Here is a 24,268-nt window from a genome sequence, read left to right as displayed (position 1 = left end):
TCAAATATGATAAATTGTGTAAACTATTTATTAATCTTTTAAAAATAGAGAAATGGTAGCTATAATCATCATTATTATTATCTCAGAAGTCATTTAGTCCACCCCATATGTAAAAGAAACTTCTCCTTCAACACTTCTAACAAACCCAATATGTGGTTAATTAATTCTACTTGGAGGTCTTAAGTGAGGGGAAACATAACTTCTCAATGCCATCCATTCCACTCCAATGAAGTTCTGATTACTGGGAAATTTTGTCTAGCATTGCTTTCAACTTCTACCTACTTGTTTTTAGCTTTATCATCATAGTTCTACTAATGCAAATCTTAAATCCTTTATCTTTCCAAACAGAAAAAAATTTCATATTGTATATTTTTCAGTATAGTCCCCTCCATGATTATTCCTTATCATAGATGATTATGGTGAAGTGGTTCAGTACAGAAGAGAAACAACCAGGCTTTGAAAAGTGGATTCTGAATGTGGGAAGTTATTTTTTCTTTTCCTTATATGATTGGTATATTACAGTCTCTCATGTTCTCTGTGAGAGGATATTTTTGCTGAGCTTTTTCACAGCATCTTTCACATCCTTGTTCCTCAGACTGTAAATGATGGGATTCAGCATAGGAATGACCACAGCATAGAAGAGAGCAATCAGCTCATCCGTTGCATAGGAGTTTTTGGATTTTGGCTTCATGTACATAAAGAGGATGGTCCCATAAAACATAATCACTACAGTCAGATGGGAAGAGCAGGTGGAAAAGGCTTTTTTCCTTCCCTCAACAGAATTGATTCTCAAGATGGTAACAAGGATGAATAAGTAGGAGATAAATATGAATACCACTGGAGTCACTATTACAAAAATATTTGATATCACCATCATAATCACATTGAGGGAAATATCTTCACAGGCCAATTTCAACACAGCCAGGATCTCACATGTGAGATAGTCAATGACATTCCCACAAAATGTCAAACGCATAGCTAGGGAGGTTTGTATCACTGAAGTCAACCCACCTGCCATCCAACAACCAGTCACCATCTTCACAGAAAGCCCTTTGTTCATGATAATTGTATATCTCAGAGGGTTGCAAATGGCTGCATAACGATCAAATGCCATTACAGAAAGGAGCACACACTCTGTGGATCCCATGGCAAAGGAAAAGAACATCTGTAGTCCACATCCAGTGAAGGAAATAGATTTTTCCTCTGAAAGGAAGTTAACAAGTAACAAGGGAATAGAAGCCGATGTATAGCAGATGTCCAGAAATGAGAGATTACTGAGGAAGAAATACATAGGAGTATGGAGATGAGAGTCCAGAATGATGATTGTAATGAGAAAACTGTTGCCCAATAGGATCACAATGTACATGATAAGGCATAACAGAAAGAAAACCAAATAAAAGACAGGGTAACCAGCAAGACCATGAAGGAAAAACATAGTCACAGAGGTCTTATTGTGTCTTTCCATTTGTTCTCTATCTTCTACCTACAATATTTCAAACAAGAAGACAAGTTATTACTTTATCATACTACAGTGAATTAAAATATTATTTTAGCTTTTGAGAATCCTATATTTAACACATGAATATAAATGTAAATATCAAGTATCCAAGTCAGATTTTACACATCTCCAAAGTGGTATCCAAATCACTCTTGCTTTCAACATAGCAGTGTTTTACACACACATCCACACACAAGTCTATGAATAGATTTTAACCCATCATTGGTTTTCTAGACCTAGGAATTATTGGTACTTTTAAAATAACAGTATCCGGTAGATTCAATATCCATGCACTAAACACATGAATTTGCTGGAAAGAGAGAAAGCAAGACTAAGAGATATTGGTGAATATTTGTAAACATAAATTTTTGCTAGTATCTAGTATAGTATAAATATCCAAGGGCATAGAAATAAGTCACTGTAGTTAAGACTAATTTATTTACAATGTCTATAAAATATCACAAAACCTATTCTGCCAATAGAATGGAATTAGCATCATATTCTGGGTTCAATAGAGTCCTAGTTCCTCTTGGTATATTTTGACATATAGTTCCCCAGTCTTTTTTTGGGACAAAGTAAAATTTGCTTCTATGACCACCAGAAAGAATGAAAAGAACTGCTTTCTCTGATGAGGGAAATAGGTAAAAGAGAAGAAAAGAGACCAGAAAATTGTGTTTCTACTTAAGTCCTTCCCCTTACTTCTTGTTTAATCTAAATTTACTATGATCTCTATCAGCTCTTCTTGACTCAAATCTTATGTTTAAAGCCTTAATTATCTACTTTTTTTCACATTTTGTGCCCACTCTTAAGAAATTTGGGAATTGGCAGGAAGATTTTCACGTATTTTTATATGCAAGTCAGTTGACTATCAAAAGTGTTCATGTTAACACTTCTTTTTCTTTGTCAAAAGGAAAAAAAAATTCTGTGAGACTTACATGTCCTTACATAGTACATATTATAAAATATATTTAAAAACCAGTCACATTTCTAGCATCAGAATTCACCATTGATTTCTTATACTTATATTACTTTCTTCTTGACTTTTTTGGTTTTTCCTTTCAGATGTTGTTACACAACTCTTTCTAAATGGTCTCTACTCATTTTTACTCTTATTTCACAGATAACATTTTTGCATTTGATTCAGTTAAATATATTTAATAACCCCTCTCTGGGCTCTAACTTCTTGGGATTAGGGACTATAACTTAATCTGTGTATCTATTCCATTGCCTGGCACAGTGCTCTACATGTGGTAGGACCTTTTGTTGCTGAGTTACTTTTGTTTTTGTTATTTTACAGTCATGTTAGACTCTTTGTGACCTTACCTGGAGTTTTTGGGCAGAGATATTGAAATGCTTTGCCATTTCCTTATCCAGCTCATTTTCAGATGAGAAATGGAGGGAAACAATATTAAGTGATGCCCAAGGTCACTCAGTAAGTGTCTGAGACCAGATTTGAACTCATGAAGAGCAAGTGATTCTGACAACAGGACTGACATTCCTTCCATTGCACCACCCAAATTTACTAAATTTTACTCGATGTTTCACCAAATTAACTCTAGATATTTTATGTAAGAGGGACTCTTGTCCAAATTAGCATTCTCTCTCCCTGGCCTCCTCTCTGACATCCCTTTGACTCTGAACCATTTCATGCAATTCTAGGTATTCTCATTTACTATCTGAAGAGCATTCAGAGGCTGACATGGATCAGAAGTCCATAAGATATCTATACTCACTAGTTTCATTCTTACAGTCTCCCAAGTACCTAATCATTTTGAAGAAATTTGCAGGAGGACAAACACTGTGCTCAGATTTTCTTGACAGACTAAAGAGAGTGTCTCCTTCCATGTACTGAAACAACTTTTAGTGTCATATATAATCCAGCAGAACTTTTACTGAGGATTTGAAGCAGAAGTCCCAAATAAAGGTTTATGTTGCCCTAGAATCCATACCTGGAATACCACTGCGTCACACGCAGTGCCATATATCCTTATGTAAAATAGGATGATTACATAATCATAATAAAGTAATGCCTCTCTTCCTTTGCACAATTTCCTGTTCTTTTTCACATTTAACCTCTACTTTTATTGCATTCTTTCACAAACTGCCAGACACTCATACCTACTTAAAGATTATGATTGTTAATAGCATGACCTTACACCTGACAACTTTGGAGTATAATACTCTGAATTTTCAAAACTGTTATATTATGACAGAAGAATATGATTAAAGTTACTAATCTAGGTAAATCATGAGTATTTATTAAATAATTATTAGAGATGTTAGCTTTATCTTTTCCTTTTCTCTTTACTTAACTAGAATTTATCAAGCATATATGTAAGCCATTTAGCCTTCTAAGAAAAATGTGCTATGTTTTAAGCTTTAAAAGCAAATGTAACGAAAATATGATGAGTTTTAAAGTTATATTTTCTTTCAGAAGGGAAATGCATTTCTGAAAGCTATCTTTAGGGATATGTTAAAATCCATGTTCTAGCTGTAATGTTATAAAATCCTGCTCCTTTGTACCAGTTACATTAATGACTTTCCCTAATTATGACAACCATCCACTATCAAAAGGAAGCTTCTATTTTCAATTTGCTTTGCTTCTCACACTATCTTTACTTTATCCAAAATGCATTTCAGTCCTGCTCCTACTTTCATCTATGGTGTTTGTCATTTATGGAGCAAGTCCTCTCTTTATGCTGAAACAACATTGACAATGGAAGGAACCTCAGTAATCAGATGCCTTATTATAGTCAGACAAGTGTTCAATTCCAGAGATAATGAAAGGAAGGTCTCCACAAAAGACAGTGTATAAGATCCCTGAAGTCATAAACATAAAAAAGAAGCATTAGTAAGAAAAGATCCAGAGGCAGGACTATTTATCTCTGTAGCAATTAATATTGCCTGTTGGACAGGAGATGCTTAGTATCCACAGCTATTATTTCTTAGAATAAATAAGTTAAAAGTTTGAAGCACAACACGTAAGGTAGAGGAAGTGATATTAGTATTACCTCATACCTTCTACTTGGGCTTTTAGACTATCTTGTCTCCAAAATTAGGGCTCTTGAATCTATTGTTTACTCCTTCTGTCAAATGTATATAGTATGGCAGAAATTTGATATTCAGTATGAGGAACTCTTATCAATAAAATTCATTTCAAAATTGTGGAGTCTTGATTTAGAAGACATATATCACTTAGTCCAAATTATGATGGATATTATAGACTTATTTACCTTTACACTGATCACAATTGCTTTTGACTTCTAGTTGTGTTTATAGCCCCATCATACCCTGCTGTCTTCCAATGGAGATTCAGAGATTTGTCACTCACATAGTCACTTACAATTCACCATTATTACCTGGAAAAATGGAAACATAGACATTAGGACTCATCATACACATGATCTTGTTTACTGCTTAAGTTCAATATGAAGAAGACTGGACCTGCTTCTAGCCAAGTTTCTGAAACCAAAATTCAGGGAATCAGACCTTGGGATAAGATATGACAACTGCTTCTACAGTTGCTGTACAACTCACAAATTTCTCTGCAGCAATAATTGCTAAAGACCAAGAAAATAAATTTCTTTCCATTAAGGTGCTCAGTGCTCAAATACTTCAATATCATAAATAACTATGGTTTTATTTGGAGAAATGGCTTTAAAGAAGATGCATTTATTTTTGTACTGTACCTTAAATACCATGTAGCCTTTTCTAATCGCAGCTGTTTCCCTTTATTTGAAAATGAATGCCAAGAGAAAAGTGATTGTATAGCTTTTCTAATTTTTATCCTCAATGCTTAGCACAATATTCTTCACATAGGGCTTAAGAAATGGTTTTCATTTGGATAAGCATTTATTTATTTATTCCTTTATCTCTCTCTAACAGTCTGAATAATGGAGAAGCATTATTCTAGTTGCTCTACCATCTCTTCCACAACAGAGACCAAATTGTTTTTCTTTTTTTTTTTATCAAAAAACTGCTATGGCAGAAATGCAAATATTGTAGTTTAGCAAATCAATTTAGCTAATGTTCCCATAAAATTCAATGTGTGCTTTATACTCTGTGAAAATGAAATTATTAGTCCTCAACTGAGCACTTAATACCTATTATTTTAAATCAGAGATCTAGTTCTCTGTCTCTATTTATTTTGCACATTCTTTTGTTTTCGCAGAATTTTGACTTGTTAAAGTTTTTCTTATTCTATCTTTCCTTTCTGTCTCAAATGATTTAGTTTAGAATCTACATTTGTGTCCCCCAAATCCAATACCCATATTTGATTGTTTAATCCAATCTATTCTTATGACTAGAGTCTTGCTTAGCTCTGAGTTATTATTATGTCTTCAGTCTTTACATCTATTTACCTCTAGTTGGGAGGTTGTCTTTCCTCTTAGATTTCAGCACATTGCAGGTTGCTTTGCCTTGATTTTCTTTCTAAGGCAACTGATTGTCTCCTACTTTAGGAAGCTTCTCAGTGTGATGATAGGTTTCCAAAAGTCCTTCCTAATGGGGAATTATGTTGTTCCAAAATTTTATGATCTTATGTACATTTCAGTTATGTGTTATTATTATATATAATTTCCAAAGTCCATTTATGTAAAACAATAGACTTATTCCAAAGGTGTATTAAACAAAAAGAAATCAAACTTGCTTTGGTCTGGGGAACATAGAAGAAAAGTATATTAAATCTCTTTCAAGAATTTTCCAAGGGATTACTCAATTTCATTTAGCCAAGGAACAAGATAAGAACTATTGCCCTGACCCCCTAATAGAAGCCTTCACATGTCTAAAAAATCAGCTACATTGTTTAGAAGCCAATTTAAATCTCTTTCTCTTAGGGATTGCTTTGTCCCCAAAGCAATTTAAAGTTCTGACTTGGATATATATGTGTAGTGAAAACTTTCTGATACTTCAGAAACAGTGCCCCCAAGGCCCAATTATTTGGAACTTGTTACTTGTTACATTACACTATTTTAAGCAAATCTTCAGTCTGGGCTACAATATAGTTTATATGAATTCAATTAAATGGAAGAAATCATTAAGGTGTCAGAAGGCTCATAGTTTGATGGAAAAATATCTATGATAATAAGACCTAAAGTCCCACCATTGACAGATTTTACCTTTGTGACTCTGAACAAATGTTTTCCTCTCATTGCTCTAGACAACTCTCCTAACATATAAGCCCAACTACCTTGGTAGAGATAGTTTTTTCATCCTGGTATCAAAGAGATTAATGAAATCAACAAGGTCAATTCCCATATCTATGAAAAAATTCTTTGCTAGGTGCTAGTGTAGGCATTATGTGGCAAAGAATAATGAAAAAAAAAAAAAGAACAAATAATGTCTCTGCTCTCTAAACATATATAATTTAGTTCGAGAAGAGCATACTACCCAAAACCATTCCTATATATACCTCTGTTTTATAATTAGATGGTTTTCATACTAATTTCTGTAGAATTTGTCGATATTTTCAGAAAGTCTTGCAGATGTGCTCTGAAGACATAGTTAGTAGACAAGAAATGCCTGGCTTCCTTATTCTATTCCAATGATTAACTTTTCTCCTTATTTTAAGCTGCAGAAATGGTTTATCTTTTAAAATGACAAAAGGATTAATATTTGCATATCTGCTTCTCCTACTTATTTGCATGTCACTATCTATGTGGTTCAAACTTCCTTTGGAAGAAATAAGTGCTTCCATTGAAAGCTTTTTTCCTACAAGTTGAGTAGAAGCAAGAGTGAACAAATAATTTCAAAGTGCTTGTTCCTATAGCTCCTTTTAAATTATAGGGCAAGTAAGCTGAATTTGATAGGCAAATATGAAACTCAATAATAAGGCCAGGGAAAATTGATGTTTACCTCTGGCATATCAATTACTCCAAGTGATATAATACTAATTCTACTAGTTCACATTAATTTATATTTATATTTACAAAACACCTGCACAAATTATTTGATTTTCAAAAGATCCTGTTATGTGGGAGATACTGTTGTATTCATTTTTCAAACAACAAAAGTGAAACTTTCAGATATTAAGTTAGTCAGTCAACAAGCATTTAGTAAACCCATATTTTGTGACATTGTAATGCCAAAGGTCACTTTTAATGGGGTGACCAGTTCCTCCATTTGTCCTATTTTGTATTCTGCCTTAAGATTATGACCGTCCCCTCTTAATGGTTGAGATAAAGGTGTTATAGACATTCCTTAATGTCATTAGAATATCAGTAACCTCCATCTATGAGGCTATCCCCACCTAGGTCTCTGCTTATGTCATTGTTCTTGTTATACCATAAAAGACTTGCTGTCCCGATACTTGGGGGCTAGACTCATACTCTCGTCTAGCCCTGGGATCCATTGGTCCCAGTATTTCTCTCCATTTAATAAACTATTGAATTGGTCTCTAATCTCTGTCTTGCTCAGTTTCTTTTGACATTACAACATATTGGGCTAAGTGTTGGGCATTCAAAGAAACTGGGGGAAAATACTTGCTCTCAAGGATCATATATTCTACTACGGGAAAAATATCTAAAAAAACTAGGTCCATTTAAGATATGTACAGCATATATCAAAATAATTGGAAAGGGGAAGGCATTAGCAGTTGGGTAGAGAGAGGGACTCAAAAAAACTATCTTGGAGATAGGATTTAAAATGAGACTTGAAGGAAGCCAGGGAAAGTTAGAGTGACAGAATTTAGGCAGTAGAAAGATCCAGAGATGGGAAATGGACTGTGAAGGAACTGCTAGCAGGGCTGGGAACTGGATCACAGTTTGAGGAAGAACAATGTATATGAAAGAAGGATAATTTGTCCAAGTCTACAGCTCAAAAGTTTTTGTATTTAATAATTGACCTTACTCATAAATAAATAAAATGTATTCTTAAATCAATGGCTCAGATGCTTAGGGCATGTAAACTGACTGAAAAAAATCCTTCTATTGTATTCTTTTGTATAATTTGATTGAATTCCACTGGCATCTTAAGCAGAAGACTTTCTCTTCAATATGACTTTATAGGGTGAATTATTAGACTCTACTTAAACCTGAAATGGAAAAATCAGAGTGAATGTTTCCATGTGTCTTGTCAGTGTTAAAAAAAAGTTTATTCACAGATGATAGACCCCCATTCAAGAGCAAAGAAGAGGAGATAAAGGTGCTCTCCAAAGATAAAATAAACTTTCTGTTGTGAAAGACAAACCAACAAATGAATTGATTCTGATTCTATTTGGAATATTTTACAGCCTTAACCCCCACCCTCTGCCAAAAAGGACAGAGATGTATATTTTCAGTTCTTCTTTAGGTCCAAGATTGGCAATGATAATTTATGTACTATTCAGGTTTATTGTCTAATGATGCCCATCACTTCACCAAAATATATTTAAGATAAAAGATATATGCTATTTCCCATCATTCATTTCATTATTTAATATAACTTCTAGAGTTTTCATTAAATATTTTCCATTATAAAATCAAAGAGAAAGAGATCTCCATAATTTCTTTTTCATCTTGGAAATTGATGCCCATTTAATGCCAAATAAAAATGGATAAACCCTTAAAAATGAAGAAAAAAAAGGATTCTATGAGTTATTCCCCAACTTATAAGGTTCAAAAGTTATGAACAGGCAATTTTTTATGAAGAAATCAAGGCTATACATAGATATATAAAAAATTATCTAAATCATTATTGATAATAAAAAATAAATTAAAAAAACTTTGACATATCATCTCACATCTATCAAATTGACTAAAATAATAGAGGAAGAAAATGGCAAATGTTGGAGGGGGTATGGAAAAAATGGGGCATTAGCACACTGTTGTTGGAAATATGAACTGATCCAACCATTCTGGAGAGTAATGTGAAACTATACCCCAACATATTTCCCAATATGATCTGAGAAAAAGAAAAAGAATGCAGATGTTCTAAAATAATTATAGTAACTCTCTTTTGTGGTAGCAAGGGATTGGGAAAAGAGGGGATATCTATCAACTGTGGAATGGCTGAATAAGTTGGAGTATGTGGTTTTGATGGATTCTATTATCTTGTAAGAAATGATGAAAACCTTAATTATCTGAAAATATGGAAAGACTTGCATAAAAATGTTAGAGTAACATGACCAGAACTAAGGGAACACTGTATACAGTAACAACAATGTTATTTGAGGAATAAATGTGAATTGTTAAACTCTTCTGAATTTTGCAAAAATTCAAATTAACTATAAAAGGACTATGAAGGAAAATTCTATCCAAGTCCAGAGAAATTCTATCCAAGTGCAGAGAACTATGCATTGCATAGTTTTGTATATGTATCTGTGTCAAAAATATCTCTTCCTTCTCTAGTGTAGGATTGGAAGGGAGAAAGGTAAAAAAATTAAAATTTAACTGTCACAAAAGAAAAAATTTCAAAAAGAAATCAAACTGTCCTAATGGAGCTGTCCAAAAGTAGAATTTGTGGAAGAGATCTTTGGAGGTCTTCAAGAAGAGGCTGAATGACCACCGATCAAGCATATTATTATATGGATTTCTTTCAGTAATGGCTTGTATTCCCCAACTGCTTAGATGTCTTTCAACAGAGTTGTTACAAATTCTGATTAACACTCACATGATTTTTTATTAGGAATCTCTTACAGTGAAGTGACTTAAACTTATGAGATCCTAGGGTCTTGTGATCATGGGCTTAATCTAACCCTAACCCTAAATGCGCGCTGGCAGGAATGTTAGAGATTGATGGGGATATGGTCCCTTTAAGATTCCTTTCTTTCTGATTCCCAACCCCTCCTAGTTGATGTAATTAAAAATCAAGGACCTTTTGATTCACAAATCCTGGTCCCTTTGAATTCCAATAAAAGATCCGGAACTGTCCCAGCCCCACTAGGATCTGAGCCAACTTGGAACTACATCCACAGGCCCCTCTACCTAAATCTCCCATTATAAAAGGGGCCAAGCTGGGACCCCCTGTTTGCAGAGGTCCCAAACATGCCAGCCTTATGCCTGGCATGTCAGGACCCTCTGCCATGTGAACCCCGTGTCCAGTGCCCTTCTTATCTCTATCTTTACCTATTTCCTTAACTATACTTTAACCTTACTTCCAAACCCCATAATAAACCTCTTTTATCAGTCTAGTTTTTTGGGCCAATAAATGCTTTTATTGGGGACTTGTGCCGCCACTAGACTTCATTTAATGCAATATCCTTGTGCCGAATCCAATGGGGTTGCAAGGGAACTATATTTGACTCCCTGTACCCCAGACCTGCCACTAGACCTCAATCAAACCCTAATTTCATTTAGGTACCCCATATGTATCCCTCATCAAGATCACTTAGCAGTACTGCCTCATTTAACAGGAAAGGAAACTGACACCCAGAGAGATTGTAATGCTGAAGAAACTGAGCAAGACAGAGATTAGAGACCAATTCAATAATTTATTAAATGGAGAGAAATACTGGGACCAATGCATCCATGTTGATCCCAGGGCTAGATGAGACTATCATCTCAAAGAGTCTAGCCCCCAGTATCCGGGCACCAAGCCTTTTATGGAATAACAAGAACAATGACATAATGGAGGGAGCTAGGTGGGGATAGAGGGAGGTTACTGATATTCTAATGACATCAAGGAATGTCTATAAAACCTTTATCTCAACCATTAAGAGGGGATGATTATAACCTAAGGCAGAATTACGAAATAGGACCAGGGAGGAACTGGTCACCCCATTAAAAGGGAACTTTGGCATAACAAGATCAAGTGATTTGTGCAAACTTACACAGAAGTAAGAATTTAACCTTGGTCCTTTTACTCCAAATTCTATGCCAGATTAATAGCAGAAGGCATTAAAAGTGCCTACCATTAAAGCCATTAATTCTTTTCAACAGTGAAGATACACACATGAGTAACCAACTTAATTTCGATGATATGGGGATACATTGTACTTATATGTTTGAAATAATGATTTTTTTTTTATTTTACTCAGGGTTGAACAACTAATCAATATGAACTGTACAATAACATTTTTTGTCTTTTCTCCCTCTAATTTTGTTAGGTAACTGACAAATGTTTTAATGTTTAAAATTTACAGTCAGAAGAAGTCACAGAGACACTAGCCAAATCTTTTTAATTTATAGATATAAATCTGGGGCTCTAAGAGAATATGAACTACCTAAGGCTATATAAGGCTACCTAAAGCAAGAGAAAAAGGTAGAATTCACACCCAGATCCCGAGACTCAGGAATAAGTGCAAATTCCATTGACTATAACTGTCATCAGTAGTCAAGACTGGAGATATTAATATGGGACTCATCATGATTGCTTATGAAAGATAATGTGGTACATTGGATAGTTCACTGGCCTCAGAAACAAAAAGACCTAGAACCAAATGCTATTTCTCTCACACTCTAGCTTTTTGACCTCAGGCAATTAATTTAATTACCCTATGCCTTAAGCAATTTCCTTAGATTTCAGTTGTTAAATAAAGTTCAGATCAGTACAAGAAATTTCTTTGCTACTTGCTGCTTTCCACTTAAGGGCAAAATCCAGCATTTTCAGATTTCCAGTGTCAGTTCCACAGATTTATACTTTATTTTCTTTTGTTCATGTCTGGAGAGTTATGACCTTCTGGGAAAGTTTTTGGTGTAAAGATAAAGAATATTTGTAATAGAAGAATTTTTGATATTTCAAATTTCTGATCTCTTTGAGAAGTGTTATACAGCAAGAGTTTTTGATGGCTCAGCATAATACTTCTTCCCTGCCCCCCCCCCCAAAAAAAAAGGCAGAATTGGAAATGATTCTTGCTTCAAAACAAAACAACAACAACAACAACAACAAAACTTAAGCAGAGATAATTGAGTCTATGTGATATGCAAAAGTTAGGAGCATTATTCCTCAGAGTATGCTGAAGTTCCTGAATTACAAATTGAAATTGCCTAAGGGATGGAAAAGGTCTCTGAAAAGAAAGTATTAATTGTCTTCCCACAGCAGCCCTGGTCCTCCAGAGCTTAAGTCTCAGTTTGAGACTATGGAAAATCTAAAGATATCATTTCTGTGAGATCAGTTTAATAATCTCATGCAAGACTTCTTTAATATATCATAAGCACAAGCCAGGTCTGACTGTGCTACTTCTCAACTTGTTCCAGAGAAGACCCTAATGAGCGTCTTCATGCCAATATAATGTTATTGGTGCTGATATTTCTGAGAATCTTGTATCTGATCACTTCATGGAATGTTCCAGGAGAGGAACCCACAGCCTGTTTGGATTCTCAGCTACTTTAGAAATCAAATTAACAACAGAGAAAGAAGAAAATAACACATACTTGAAGGTAAATAGAAGGTTTGAGTTTCTTCGATCATATCAAGAGTACTATTTTAATACTTAGGCAAGTTCATTTAGAACATATTTGAAAGCTCATTACACGCTCAGATTATTATGAGTTTCTGAAATTTCAATGTATTCTTTGGAGAAGGGAAGCATTTGATTTGCAAGCACAGGAGATTGCTTACCAAGCAACAAAGGTCAATATATTCAGCTTTAATGATCGCTAAGTTCTGGGTTGAATTTACTGATTGGATAACCATCATTTGTCATTAATCTGCAATAAAGCAAAAAGGTAATGATACATGGCTCTAAAATTTCACCAGTGATTGACTGAATACCCCAATATGAATGTTCTGTAATATTTTCAAACTCAAAATATCAATTTAATACAGTGAAAAAGAACATTGGCTTTGGAGTCAGAAAATCACTGTTCAAAATATCTCAGCCTTAATGTAATCTTAGGAAAATCATTCCTCTTCCCTAGTTCTCAGTTTACTCATAAAATGAGAGTATTAGACTACATGGAGCTTGTATTCTCTTGGAGCTATAATTCAGTAATATTATGACCTTCCATCCCATGAATTTTTCTCCCAAATCCCACTCTATTGCAAATTTCACACCAGGTCCAAAGGTGGGTGAGGCATCCTCCTTCCCCTGAAGATGTATGTAACCTAGGAGGTATATCAGGTGAAAGATGGCACCAGCTAAGGTATCCGAATAGTTATTTCCAAACTCTACCTTCCATGGGGAAAGGCTACTTAAAAAGATTGCTGAAAAGAAATAGTTTTATTGTTTCTGACATTATGGACAGAAATATGAATAAGGAGAGGTTGAACTAGGCTGGGTCAGCCAGAATTTCTGGTTATTCATTTGCAAAGGAAAGGAAAGTATGCTGAGAGATATAAGTGATGTCACAAAGGAAATACAAGGATAAAAAAATGGAGGAGCAGGGCTCTAAAGGAGCTTCTAGTCTGATATGAAGAGTAAAGAGAGTGAGATTTGGGGTCAAAGGACAAACATTCAGACCCCAGTTGTGCCATTTCATACCTTTTGTAAGTTATTTCCTCTTTCTAGGATTCAGTTTCCTCATCCATAAAATGAGGGAATTGAACTGGATGATCTCTAAGGTCTCTATGTTTAATCTCTAATTCTATGATAGGGCTTACTCAACAGGCGTGGAAAACAATATATTGTAATATTGAAAGCAATGAAGATAAGGGTCTCTGAAAAATCTTGAAGAGGGAAAGGACATTTTTATTAGCTTACTTCATAGACTAGGTAGTACCTGAATCAGGCCTTGGAAAAGACAAAAATTTCAACAGATAGGAAAGATTGCAGACCAAGAATAGCACAGTGTCTGACTCAAAGAAAATGCTTAATAAATGCTAGTTCACTGATTAATTGGCCAACTTTTGTGCAGTGTGGTATGAAATGGAATAAAGATTTTGGAGATAAGCTACTAGCCAGTTTGTCTCAAATAAGACCATGTGAAAAGATACATATAAAAAAAGGAAATGTGAGCTACAATCCAATTGTGGAAGACCTTAATAATAATTAAGACTGAATAAATTGTACTTTATCCTATAGGGAACAGGAGAAGCTTTTTAAAGTTAAATTATATAGTCAGAACTTAGCATTATAAAAATCCTTATATTAATTATATGAAAGATGGTTTGGAAAAAAGAGAGCTTATATGCTATTACAGGAGACAATATATATTTATTACTTATAAGCATAATATAGATTTTTTTTCTTCTAATTAATGGAGAAGAATGGATGTATAATAAGTCTTCTTTGCCAAAAGTACTAGAGATATTTTCAGAGATTATAAACAAAAGTTGTACTATTTCTGTACAAAGATAAGCTGCTTGCCCTTAAATGAGGTCTCTTAAAAAGAATATCAATTAACAGACAGTAAGCATCTATTATGTACCAGATATGTGTGTATATATTGTCTCCTATATAATAGAATGTAAGTTCTTTGAGATCAAAGATTGCTTTACCTTTTTCTTTGTATTTTTGCCTTCACAAAATCAGTTCTGAGAATTCTACCCCATTTCAGTACCCCAAGAATGATATAGAATTTATTCTAGAACTTATCATAGATGTTCCACAAAATGGTTTTCCTCTTCTTGAGGATTTATCAATAGTCATCAAATCTAATATATCATTATATAGGGATCCTAATCTTATCCACTCTTCTCAACTGTTCTCTTCCTTCATGGCAACAACCATATTTTTTCCTTTATATCCTCAATTGCATAATGCTATGAACATGCCTGGAATGTATTAGGTACTTATTAAATGTTTACTGGTTATTTATTGAAAGTACAGGCTTAGTGAGTCCTTTTGAATGGAAATGAAATTGCCTTTCAATAAATGTAAAAGGTACAATAATCTGATTTTGTTGCTCTTCCTTGATTTCTTCTGTGTCAAATAAGGTAAATTTGTCTTTTCTCAAGCTTTCCACATCGCCAGGTACCAGTTACTTAGAAACTGTTGTTTTCTGCTCAATTGTTATAGGTGAAAACAAATGTAATGGAAGGAGCCAACTGGACATCTGGGAGAGACTTTGTTCTACTAGGGTTTTCAGAATACTCAAAAATTGAAGTGCTCATTTTTCTCTTATGTCTGGTAATGTACATGGTAATTCTACTGGGGAACAGTATTATATTTATTTTGACCATTCTGGATGGTCACCTTCACACACCAATGTATTTTTTCCTCAGTAATCTTTCCTTCTTAGATATATGTTTTACATCCTCTTTTGTCCCCAAAATGTTGACAAATTTCTTAATGGAGAGAAAAACCATCTCCTTTTCTGAGTGTATGATTCAAGTGTATATTTCCCTTGCCATGGGATCTACAGAATGCGTGCTCCTAGCCACAATGGCTTATGATCGGTACATGGCCATCTGTAATCCCCTCAGATACCCTATAATTATGAACAAGAGACACTGTGTACAGCTCGTGGCTGCATCCTGGGTTGTAGGTTTTCTGAACTCAACTATGGAAACAGGTCTAGTAATAAGGTTGCCCTTTTGTGGCAAAAATATAATAAATCATTTTTTTTGTGAAATTTTAGCCATACTAAAGCTGGCCTGTGTTGACATCTCCTTGAATGAAATTATTATGTTGATAGACAGCATAACACTTGCTTTCTCCCCATTATTGCTAATTATTATTTCCTATATTTTTATTCTTTCTGCCATCCTGAGAATTAATTCTGCAGAAGGCAGGAAAAAAGCCTTTTCTACTTGTTCAGCACATTTGACTGTGGTGATTGTGTTTTATGGGACCATCCTCTTTATGTATATGAAGCCTAAGTCCAAAAATTCAATTACAGACAAATTTGTCACATTATTCTATTCAGTAGTGACCCCTATGTTGAATCCCATCATCTACAGCCTTAGGAACAAGGAGGTAAATGCAGCCATGAGAAATGTGCTAAAAAGATTACCCTTCATGAGGTGCTAACAGGATGCTTCCCCCCGGTCATAATTTCCTTCCTTTTTATGACTGACAAAAGTAAGGTGAAAATTAATATTTTTTTCTTTATGAAGAAAAAAGTTTCAAATATAAGCAGAACAAAACTCATGAAGATGAACTATGACCTAATTTTTATGTGAATTTTTTTAAACTTCTATTATTAGATTGGGGGGACCAATAGATAATAGGTAAAGAAAGACTGCTTCTTTGGCATTCTTACCTACTCTTGCCCAAATTTAAACATATTTCTTGTCTAAATTTAAGGGCACCAATTAAAGCTTAGTCTTTCTGTGGAGCTTATGCAGATTAAATATCTCCCAAATAACATCTTCCTAGCACCCAATCCCCTTACCCCAAAATATTATTGTGGTTTTTGCACTAGACTATGAACTAAATGGGATTAAATGAAGACCATCTCCCCTATTTTTTTCTTCTTGGTGATATTGAGTTCTTTTCCATGCCATATCTGGGACTAAAGTGATTTATTTCCTATGGATTCCCTGAATCCTACAAAGAGATTAAAAATGCTGGTTGGTAAAGATCAGGAAAATTCATCACAGGGAAAGAATCCACCCATGAGCTAAGGGTAAAAGATGTGGTCCAAATAAAAATATCAGTGGGACAATAGAAAACCAAGCTAATGTCAAAATTAGATATTTCAAATGGCACCCAATCTGTAAAGCTAAGTGGAACTCTTTGACCTGAGCCTGAGAGTAAAAGATTTAACATGGAAAAAAGGAAGCAGAGTCAAAAGGTAACACAGAGGAGAAAAAGTGAAATGAACTGTTTCCAGTTTCTCTCATGCAAGGTATCAGCCCAACATCATGGGGCTGGTAAATTAACAGTATTCTTTGATTACTCATTTAAATGCATTTAACAATGGACCAAGATACTCTCCATTGACTAATCAAACCATAATCATTTATTAAGTGTCAACTATGTATTAGATATTGGGTAAGATGATAGAATAAAAAACTATATTTAAAATTTTCTGTAGAGATTCCCAATTGATAAATGTTCAAATGATGTGAACAGACAATTGTCAGTTGACAAAATTAAAGTCATTTATAGTTATATGAAAATGTTCTAATTACTATTGATTAGAGAAACACAAATTAAAAAAGAAATGAGGCAACATCTCACACTTCTCAGATTGACTATGATGACAGGAAAAGATAATGATAAGTGTTGGAGGGGATGTGGGAAAACTTGTACACTAATGGATCATTGGTGGAGTTGTGAAATAATCCAAACATTCTGGAGAACAATCTGGAACTATGCCCAAAGGGCTATAAAATTGTGCATACTCTTTGACTCACCAGTGCCATTATGGGGTCTGTAACACAAGGAAATCAAAAAAGGAGGGAAAAGGACCCAGATACATAAAAAAATGTTTGCAGCAGCTCTTTTTGTGGTAGCAAATATTTGGACAAGAAGTGGATGCCCATCAAGTGGGAAATAGTTGAACAAAATATGGTACATGAGGGTAATGCAATTTTATTGTCCCATAAAAATGATAAACAAGCTGATTATAGAAAGGCCTAGAAAGATTTACAAGAACTAACGCTGAGCAAAACAAGCAGAAGCAGGAATGCATTGTACACAATAACAGCAAGAATGTGCAATGATCAGCTATGAAAAGCTTAATCCCAAGCAATCCCAAAATTTTGGACAGAAAATGCCATCTGCATCCAGAAAAAAGAACTAAGATTGAATGTAAATCAGCACATTTTATGTTCACTTCTTTTTACTGTTTTTGTTTTTATCTCTCTTATGTTTTTTTTCCTTTTGTTCTAATTGTTCTCTCCCAACATGATTCATAAATCAAGGTGTATTTAAATAAATAAACTTACTACAATAAAAAAAAAATTCTGGAGAGAGTTCGCATTCTTTCGGGCAGATAAGACATACACATAAAAGTATATCCAAAATGCAAATTAATTTTTTTGGGGGGGGTTAGAATCTAATAAAAATCAGGAAAATTTTCACATCGGATATAGTGTTGAAACAAAACCTCAAAGAAAACTAACAAGTCTAAGATATGAATTGATGAAGGAGTAAATCTAAAATCAATCAAACATAAAATATTACTAGCAATTTGATCCTAGCAATAACAGGGAAATAGTGGTATTTATTGAGCAGAAGAGTATCATGATCAGACCTAGGCTTTGATGATATTAGATGGATTGAAATGGGGAAAATATTTATAGGCAAGATTATCAAATTTTGATATTATTGCAATAGTCCAAGAAGAAGGCTTAAGCAAGGTTGGTGGTCAAATGACTAGAAAGAAGGAAGGAATAGATAAGATGTGAAGACAAAATAAATAAGCCTTAGCACTTGATCAAATGTGGAGTGAAGCGGAAAGAAGGAACTAAGGGTGACTCCAAAGACATGCATCAGTGTGCAAATCAAAGCATCTGGCTACTGATACCAATGTTCTCTTCATTTTCTGAATTTAGACATAGAATGGAATAGCTTCTTATTTTAAAATTTTAAGATAAGGAAGTGAAAACTTAGAGCAAATAACCTGATGAAGAATTCATATATAATATATAATAATCTTAAGATTCAAACACCAGCCCTCTGATTGCAAATTCAGTGCTCTCTTCATTTCTACTTTATTGTTTTGTCTCCTATCATTCAAAATCATCATGTAGAGACAGTTGGGATGAACTAGGTAGCCCAGAGGATAGAGCACTGGGTCTAGAGTCAGAAAGATGAGAGTTCAAATTTGACCTAAGGGAGGCGAGGGAAGAGCCAAGATGGCTGAGACAACACATGTTTCTTTCTGATCTTCTCTTACAACCCTCAGACTAATTAAGCAAATCCAGCCTTTGAATTAGCTCTGGACCAGCAGAACCCACAAATATTGGGAGTGCAACAATTTACCAGCAGAAGTTAATTTTGAAGATCACCAGAAAAGACCTGTTTCAATTGGAAACAGGAGGGAGGCAGCCAAGCACAAGCAACTGAGCACAGATGGCAGCACAGATAGTACAGAGTCCCAGGGAGGTGTGGACTCTGTGGGTGGTGCAGACTCCAAGTGGTGGAGAATCTACGGGTAGAAATGTACAACAGCAGTGTTGGCTATTCTGCCCTGGCTGCAAGCCAGTAGATCAGCAAAGAAGTTATAAAACACCTAACACAAACACAAAGGTAAATAGTGAATCCCAAAATGCCAACTCTCACTGCTTCTAGATGAAGCTGCTGTTTGTAGAGGAAGCTTAGAAAACCTACCCTGCCCTAAAAGCAGACCTTAACTTTTTTTTTTTTAAATGAGTAAAAATATAAAGAGAACACTGATGATAGACAGTTTCTATGGTAAAAGAGAAGAACAGATTTCAAACTCTGAGGAGACTAAAGGCAAATTGTCTCCAGAGGAAGCCCCAAAAGGTGATACAACGTGGTCCCCATCACAAAAGGCTCTCCTAGAAAAAATTGAAAAGGATCTTAAAAGAGAGCTAGAAGCAAAATGGGGAAAGGAAATGAAAACTTTGCAAGAGGGTGGAAAAGGCATATAACTCATTAAAAGATAGATTTGATAAAATGTAAAAGAAAGCAACTCCAAGAAAAACAAAATTTGTGAAACAGAAAAAGAAAATAACTCCTTAAAAACAGAATTTGTGGAATGGGAAAAAATTCCATAGAACAAAACAACTCATTTAAAAATTTGATTGGACAAATACAAAAAGAAGTAAAAAAAATAAATAAATGAAGAAAATAATTCACTAAAATTCAGAACTGAACAAATGGAAATGAATGACTCAATGAGACAAGTATTAGTCAAGCAAAACAAAAAAAAAAAAAAAAAAAGAAAGAAAAGAAAAAATAGAAAAAAATGTAAAATACCTAATTGGGAAAACAAGTGACCTGGAAAATAGATCTAGGAGAGGCAATCTAAGGATTATTGGACTACCTGAAATCCATGATGAAAAAAGAGTCTAGACACCATTTTCCAGGAAATCTTCAAAGAGAACTACCTGGATGTCTCACAATCAGAAGGTAAAATGACCAATGAAAGAATTCACTGAATACCTCCTGAAAGAGTCCCCAAAATTGAAAACCCAAAGAATATCATGGTTAAATTTCAGAACTATCAGTCTAAGGAAAAATATTACAAGCAGCCAGAAAGAAACAATTCAACTCCTGAGGAACCACAATGAAGATTACGCAGGACCTAGCAACTTCCACTTTAATGGACTGAAGGGAATCTGATATTCCAAAAAGCAAAGGAATCTGGAATGCAGCCAATAATAAATTACCCTGCTAAAGTGAACATTTTCTCTCAGGGAATAAGATGAAAATTCAATGAAACTGGTGAATTTCATTTATTTTTGATGAAAAGACTGGAGCCAAACAAAAAATTTGACCTCTAAATATAAAACTCAAGAGAAGCATAAAAAGGTAAAAAGAAAATAATTTTTGAGAACTATATTTCTGTTATGAGTATACATAGAGAATGCATGTATAATTTGATTTTACTGTTATAATGTAAAAAAGAAATTAGAGTTGGAAAGGGATGATATCAGAAAAAGGGGGAAATGGAGGTAAAATGAGGGAAGTTACATCTCAGGAAGAGACAAAGAAATTCTATTGTAATTGAGGGAAAGAAGGGAGGGTGATGATTATTGTGTGAATCTTACTTTTATCAGATTTGGCTCAAAAAACACGATTAGACATAGTACTTTCACTAAGAAACTCTCTCATCTTATAGACAAGTGGGAGGGGAAAGGCAAAAAGGAAGAGGTAGGCTAAATAGAATGGAAAACATAGTAGGAGAAAGGTATAAGAAAGGGGGAGGGTCTCTAAAAGGGAGGATTGCTTGAAGTAAGTAGTGCTCATAAGTAAAATACTGGAGAGGAGGGAAAGGAGAAAAAAGAGAAAAGTATAATTTGAGGTTAATAAGATGGCAGGAAATATAGAGTTAGTAGTTTTAACTGTAAATGTGAATGGGGTGAACTCTCCCATAAAATATAAGCACATTGCAGACTGAATTAAGAGCCAGAATCCTACATTATGCTGTTTACAAGAAACACATTTAAAGCAGAGTGATATATACAAAGTGAAGGTAAAAAGCTGGAGCAGAATCTATTATGCTTCAGGTAAAAAAAAAAAAAAAAAGCAGGGGTAGCCATCCTCATCTCAGGCCAAGCAAAAGCAAAAGTTGATCTAATTAAAAAAGATAAGGAAGGAAACAATATCTTGCTAAAGTGTATCATAGATGATGAAGCAATATCAATATTAAACACATATGTACTAAATGGTATATCATCTAAATTCCTAAAGGATAAGTGAAGAGAGTTGCAAGAAAAAACAGACAGCAAAACTATAATAGTGGGAGATCTCAACATTGATCTCTCTGAATGAGATAAGTCAAATCATAAAACAAAGTTAAAGAAGCAAATAGAATAGTAGAAAAGCTAGATACGATTGATCTTTGGAGAAAATTGAATAGAGACAGAAAGGAGTACACTTTCTTCTCATCAGTTCATGGAATCTATACAAAAATTGACCATATATTAGGACATAAAGACCTCAAGATTAAATACAGAAAGGTAGAAATAGTAAATACATTTTTTCAGATCATGATGCAATAAAAATTAAATTCAATAAAAAGTCAGGGGAAAATAGACCAAAAAATGATTGGAAACTAAATAATCTCATCCTACAGAATGAATGTGTGAAACAGCAAATCATAAACACAATCTTTTCATCCAAGAAAATGGCAAAATAAAACAAAATTTGTGGGATGCAGCTAAAGCAGTAATAAGAGGAAATTGTATCTCTCTAGAAGCTTACTTGCATGAAATAGAGAAGATCAATGAATTGTGCTTGCAACTAACAAAGCTAGAAAAAGAACAAATTAAAAACCCCCAATCAACTACAAAACTTGAAACTCTGAAAAAAAAAAAGGAGAGATCAATAAAATTGAAACAAGAAAACTATTAAATTAATAAAATTAAGAGTTGGTTTCATGACAAAGCCAACAAAATAGATAAACCTTTAGTTAATTTCCTTAGACAAAGTAAAGAGGAAAATCAAATTGTTAGTCTCAAAAATGAAAAGGGAAAACTATTCCCCAATGAAGAGGAAATTAGAGTAATTATTAGGAGTTACTTTGTCCAACTTTATGCCAATAAATCTAATAACCTAAGTAAAATGGAAGTATACTTACAAAAATATAGATTGCCCAGTGTTGGAATCTTTACAAACTGTTAAGCCATTGGAGTTGATAGAGACAATAATTATCTAATTTGGCATGGTTCAATATGATTGATTTGATCTTAGAAGGAGATTAGGTCTCTGAGCTAACCCGGCTATATTGAAGGACACAATAAAAGATCTGAACATTTATCACCTGACTGTGTTTTGGAAAAAGAACACCACATTTTGGTACCCTGAACATGGGGCTGACAGGCCCTTCAGTGGATTTCAGTGGAAAAGCTCCAATCCTAATTTCAGTGGAAAAGCCTGTGACCCTGATCGAGTGGAAAAGTCTCCTCAACCCAAAAATTAGAGGGAGTACAACAAAGAAATTTTGTTAAAAGAGTTAAAGTAGAGTTTCAACTAAGATGGGACAGATGTTTAGAAAACAGCCTTCTGTTTCTGTACAAGGAAAATGTTTAGAGAGCATTGTCCAAGTTATGGAAAGCCAAGGTTTGATTATAATTTTGGAGCAGATCACTGAACTTTTACAAACTGTTAAGAACATATGTCCTTGTTTCTCTCTGGAGAAAGAATTGGATCTAGATGAATGGAACTTAATAGGAGAGGATCTTTGTCATAAAAATGGCCCTAACTCAATTTCTAAAGACATATTTAATGCATATAATTTAATACAACTGGCTATAAGAAGTTATTTAAGTGTTAAAATGAAAAAGAAGAAAGTGCCAACTAAACTAGGTGATAAGCAGAAAAATTCAGATAAGAATGGAGTTGAGTACAATTTTGAGTGTGATACTTCACAGCAGGAGGAATTAGATCATTCCTCATCTCATGACCCTCCTCCCTCATGGGTGGAGGAAGAAGAGGGAGAGAGAGAGGCAGAAACACAGTCAGCTTCTCCTGTGAAGCAGAATATGACAAGATTAGAAGAGGCATTAATTAAAGCAAAAAATAAAGGAGAAGATATATCTGATTTTATAAATGCATATCCTGTGATTGAAAAGCTTGACCCTTTAGGTTAGAAGGAGAGAAAATACACTCCTTTTAATTTGGAAAAACTTAAAGATTTGAAAAAGGGTTGCACTCTTTATGGGTCTACATCCTCTTATGTGAAGATGTTACTAGATAATTTGTCCTATGAAATATTAACCCCTAATGATTGGAAATCCATAGCGAGAACATGCTTAGAACCTGGACAAAATCTGTTGTGGCTTTCAGAGTATCATGAATTATGTAGGATTCAAGCCCAACGCAATAGGCAAACAGGAACTACTGGACAAATCACTTTTGACCAATTAGCTGGTGAAGGTCAGTATGCAGAGAATTCAGAACAGATTTATTATCTCATAACAGTGTATGAGCAGATTTCTAAGGCGGCAATAAAAGCTTGGAATTCTATCCCTGGACAGAAAGATGGAAATAAAGCTTTCACAAAAATAGAGCAAGATCCCAATGAACCTTTTGCAGATGTTTGTAAACAGCTGTGATCAGAACCATTGGAGATAATGCTGCTACAGAAATAATGACGAGACATCTGGCTAAGGAAAATGCCAATGAGATTTGCAAAAGAATTATATGGGGACTAGATAAAGATGCTCCTTTAGAGGAGATCATAAAATGCTGTGCCACAGTGGGCACAAATGCTTATTATACCCAACTATGATGAACATGGAAAGACAGGGTCCCTCTTGGCAAGGGACTTCTAGAGAAATTCATCGATGTTTTCGGTGTGGAAAAGTTGGACATTTGAGAGTTCAATGTAGATACAGAGCTAGAGTGAGAGGACAGGGTGAGAGAAAACCCAAAACCCAAAGTCCAAAATG

At 34.4% G+C, this 24,268-nt stretch overlaps 2 protein-coding genes across 2 annotated transcripts; one reads left to right on the top strand and one right to left on the bottom strand.

The window, feature by feature from the left end:
• Positions 1-526: 526 nt before the first annotated feature.
• LOC100920372 (olfactory receptor 13D1-like) lies at positions 527-1,465 on the bottom strand. Its single transcript, XM_003763133.1, has one exon. The coding sequence runs from the start codon at positions 1,463-1,465 to the stop codon at positions 527-529; it is 939 nt and encodes a 312-aa protein (XP_003763181.1).
• A 13,861-nt stretch (positions 1,466-15,326) lies between these two features.
• On the top strand, positions 15,327-16,265 carry LOC100920628 (olfactory receptor 13C9-like). Its single transcript, XM_003763134.1, has one exon. The coding sequence runs from the start codon at positions 15,327-15,329 to the stop codon at positions 16,263-16,265; it is 939 nt and encodes a 312-aa protein (XP_003763182.1).
• Positions 16,266-24,268: the final 8,003 nt, after the last annotated feature.

Source organism: Sarcophilus harrisii, chromosome 1, assembly GCF_902635505.1.
Source record: "Sarcophilus harrisii chromosome 1, mSarHar1.11, whole genome shotgun sequence".
NCBI classification, from domain to species: domain Eukaryota; kingdom Metazoa; phylum Chordata; class Mammalia; order Dasyuromorphia; family Dasyuridae; genus Sarcophilus; species Sarcophilus harrisii.
This window is presented reverse-complemented; position numbering and strand designations above follow the sequence as displayed.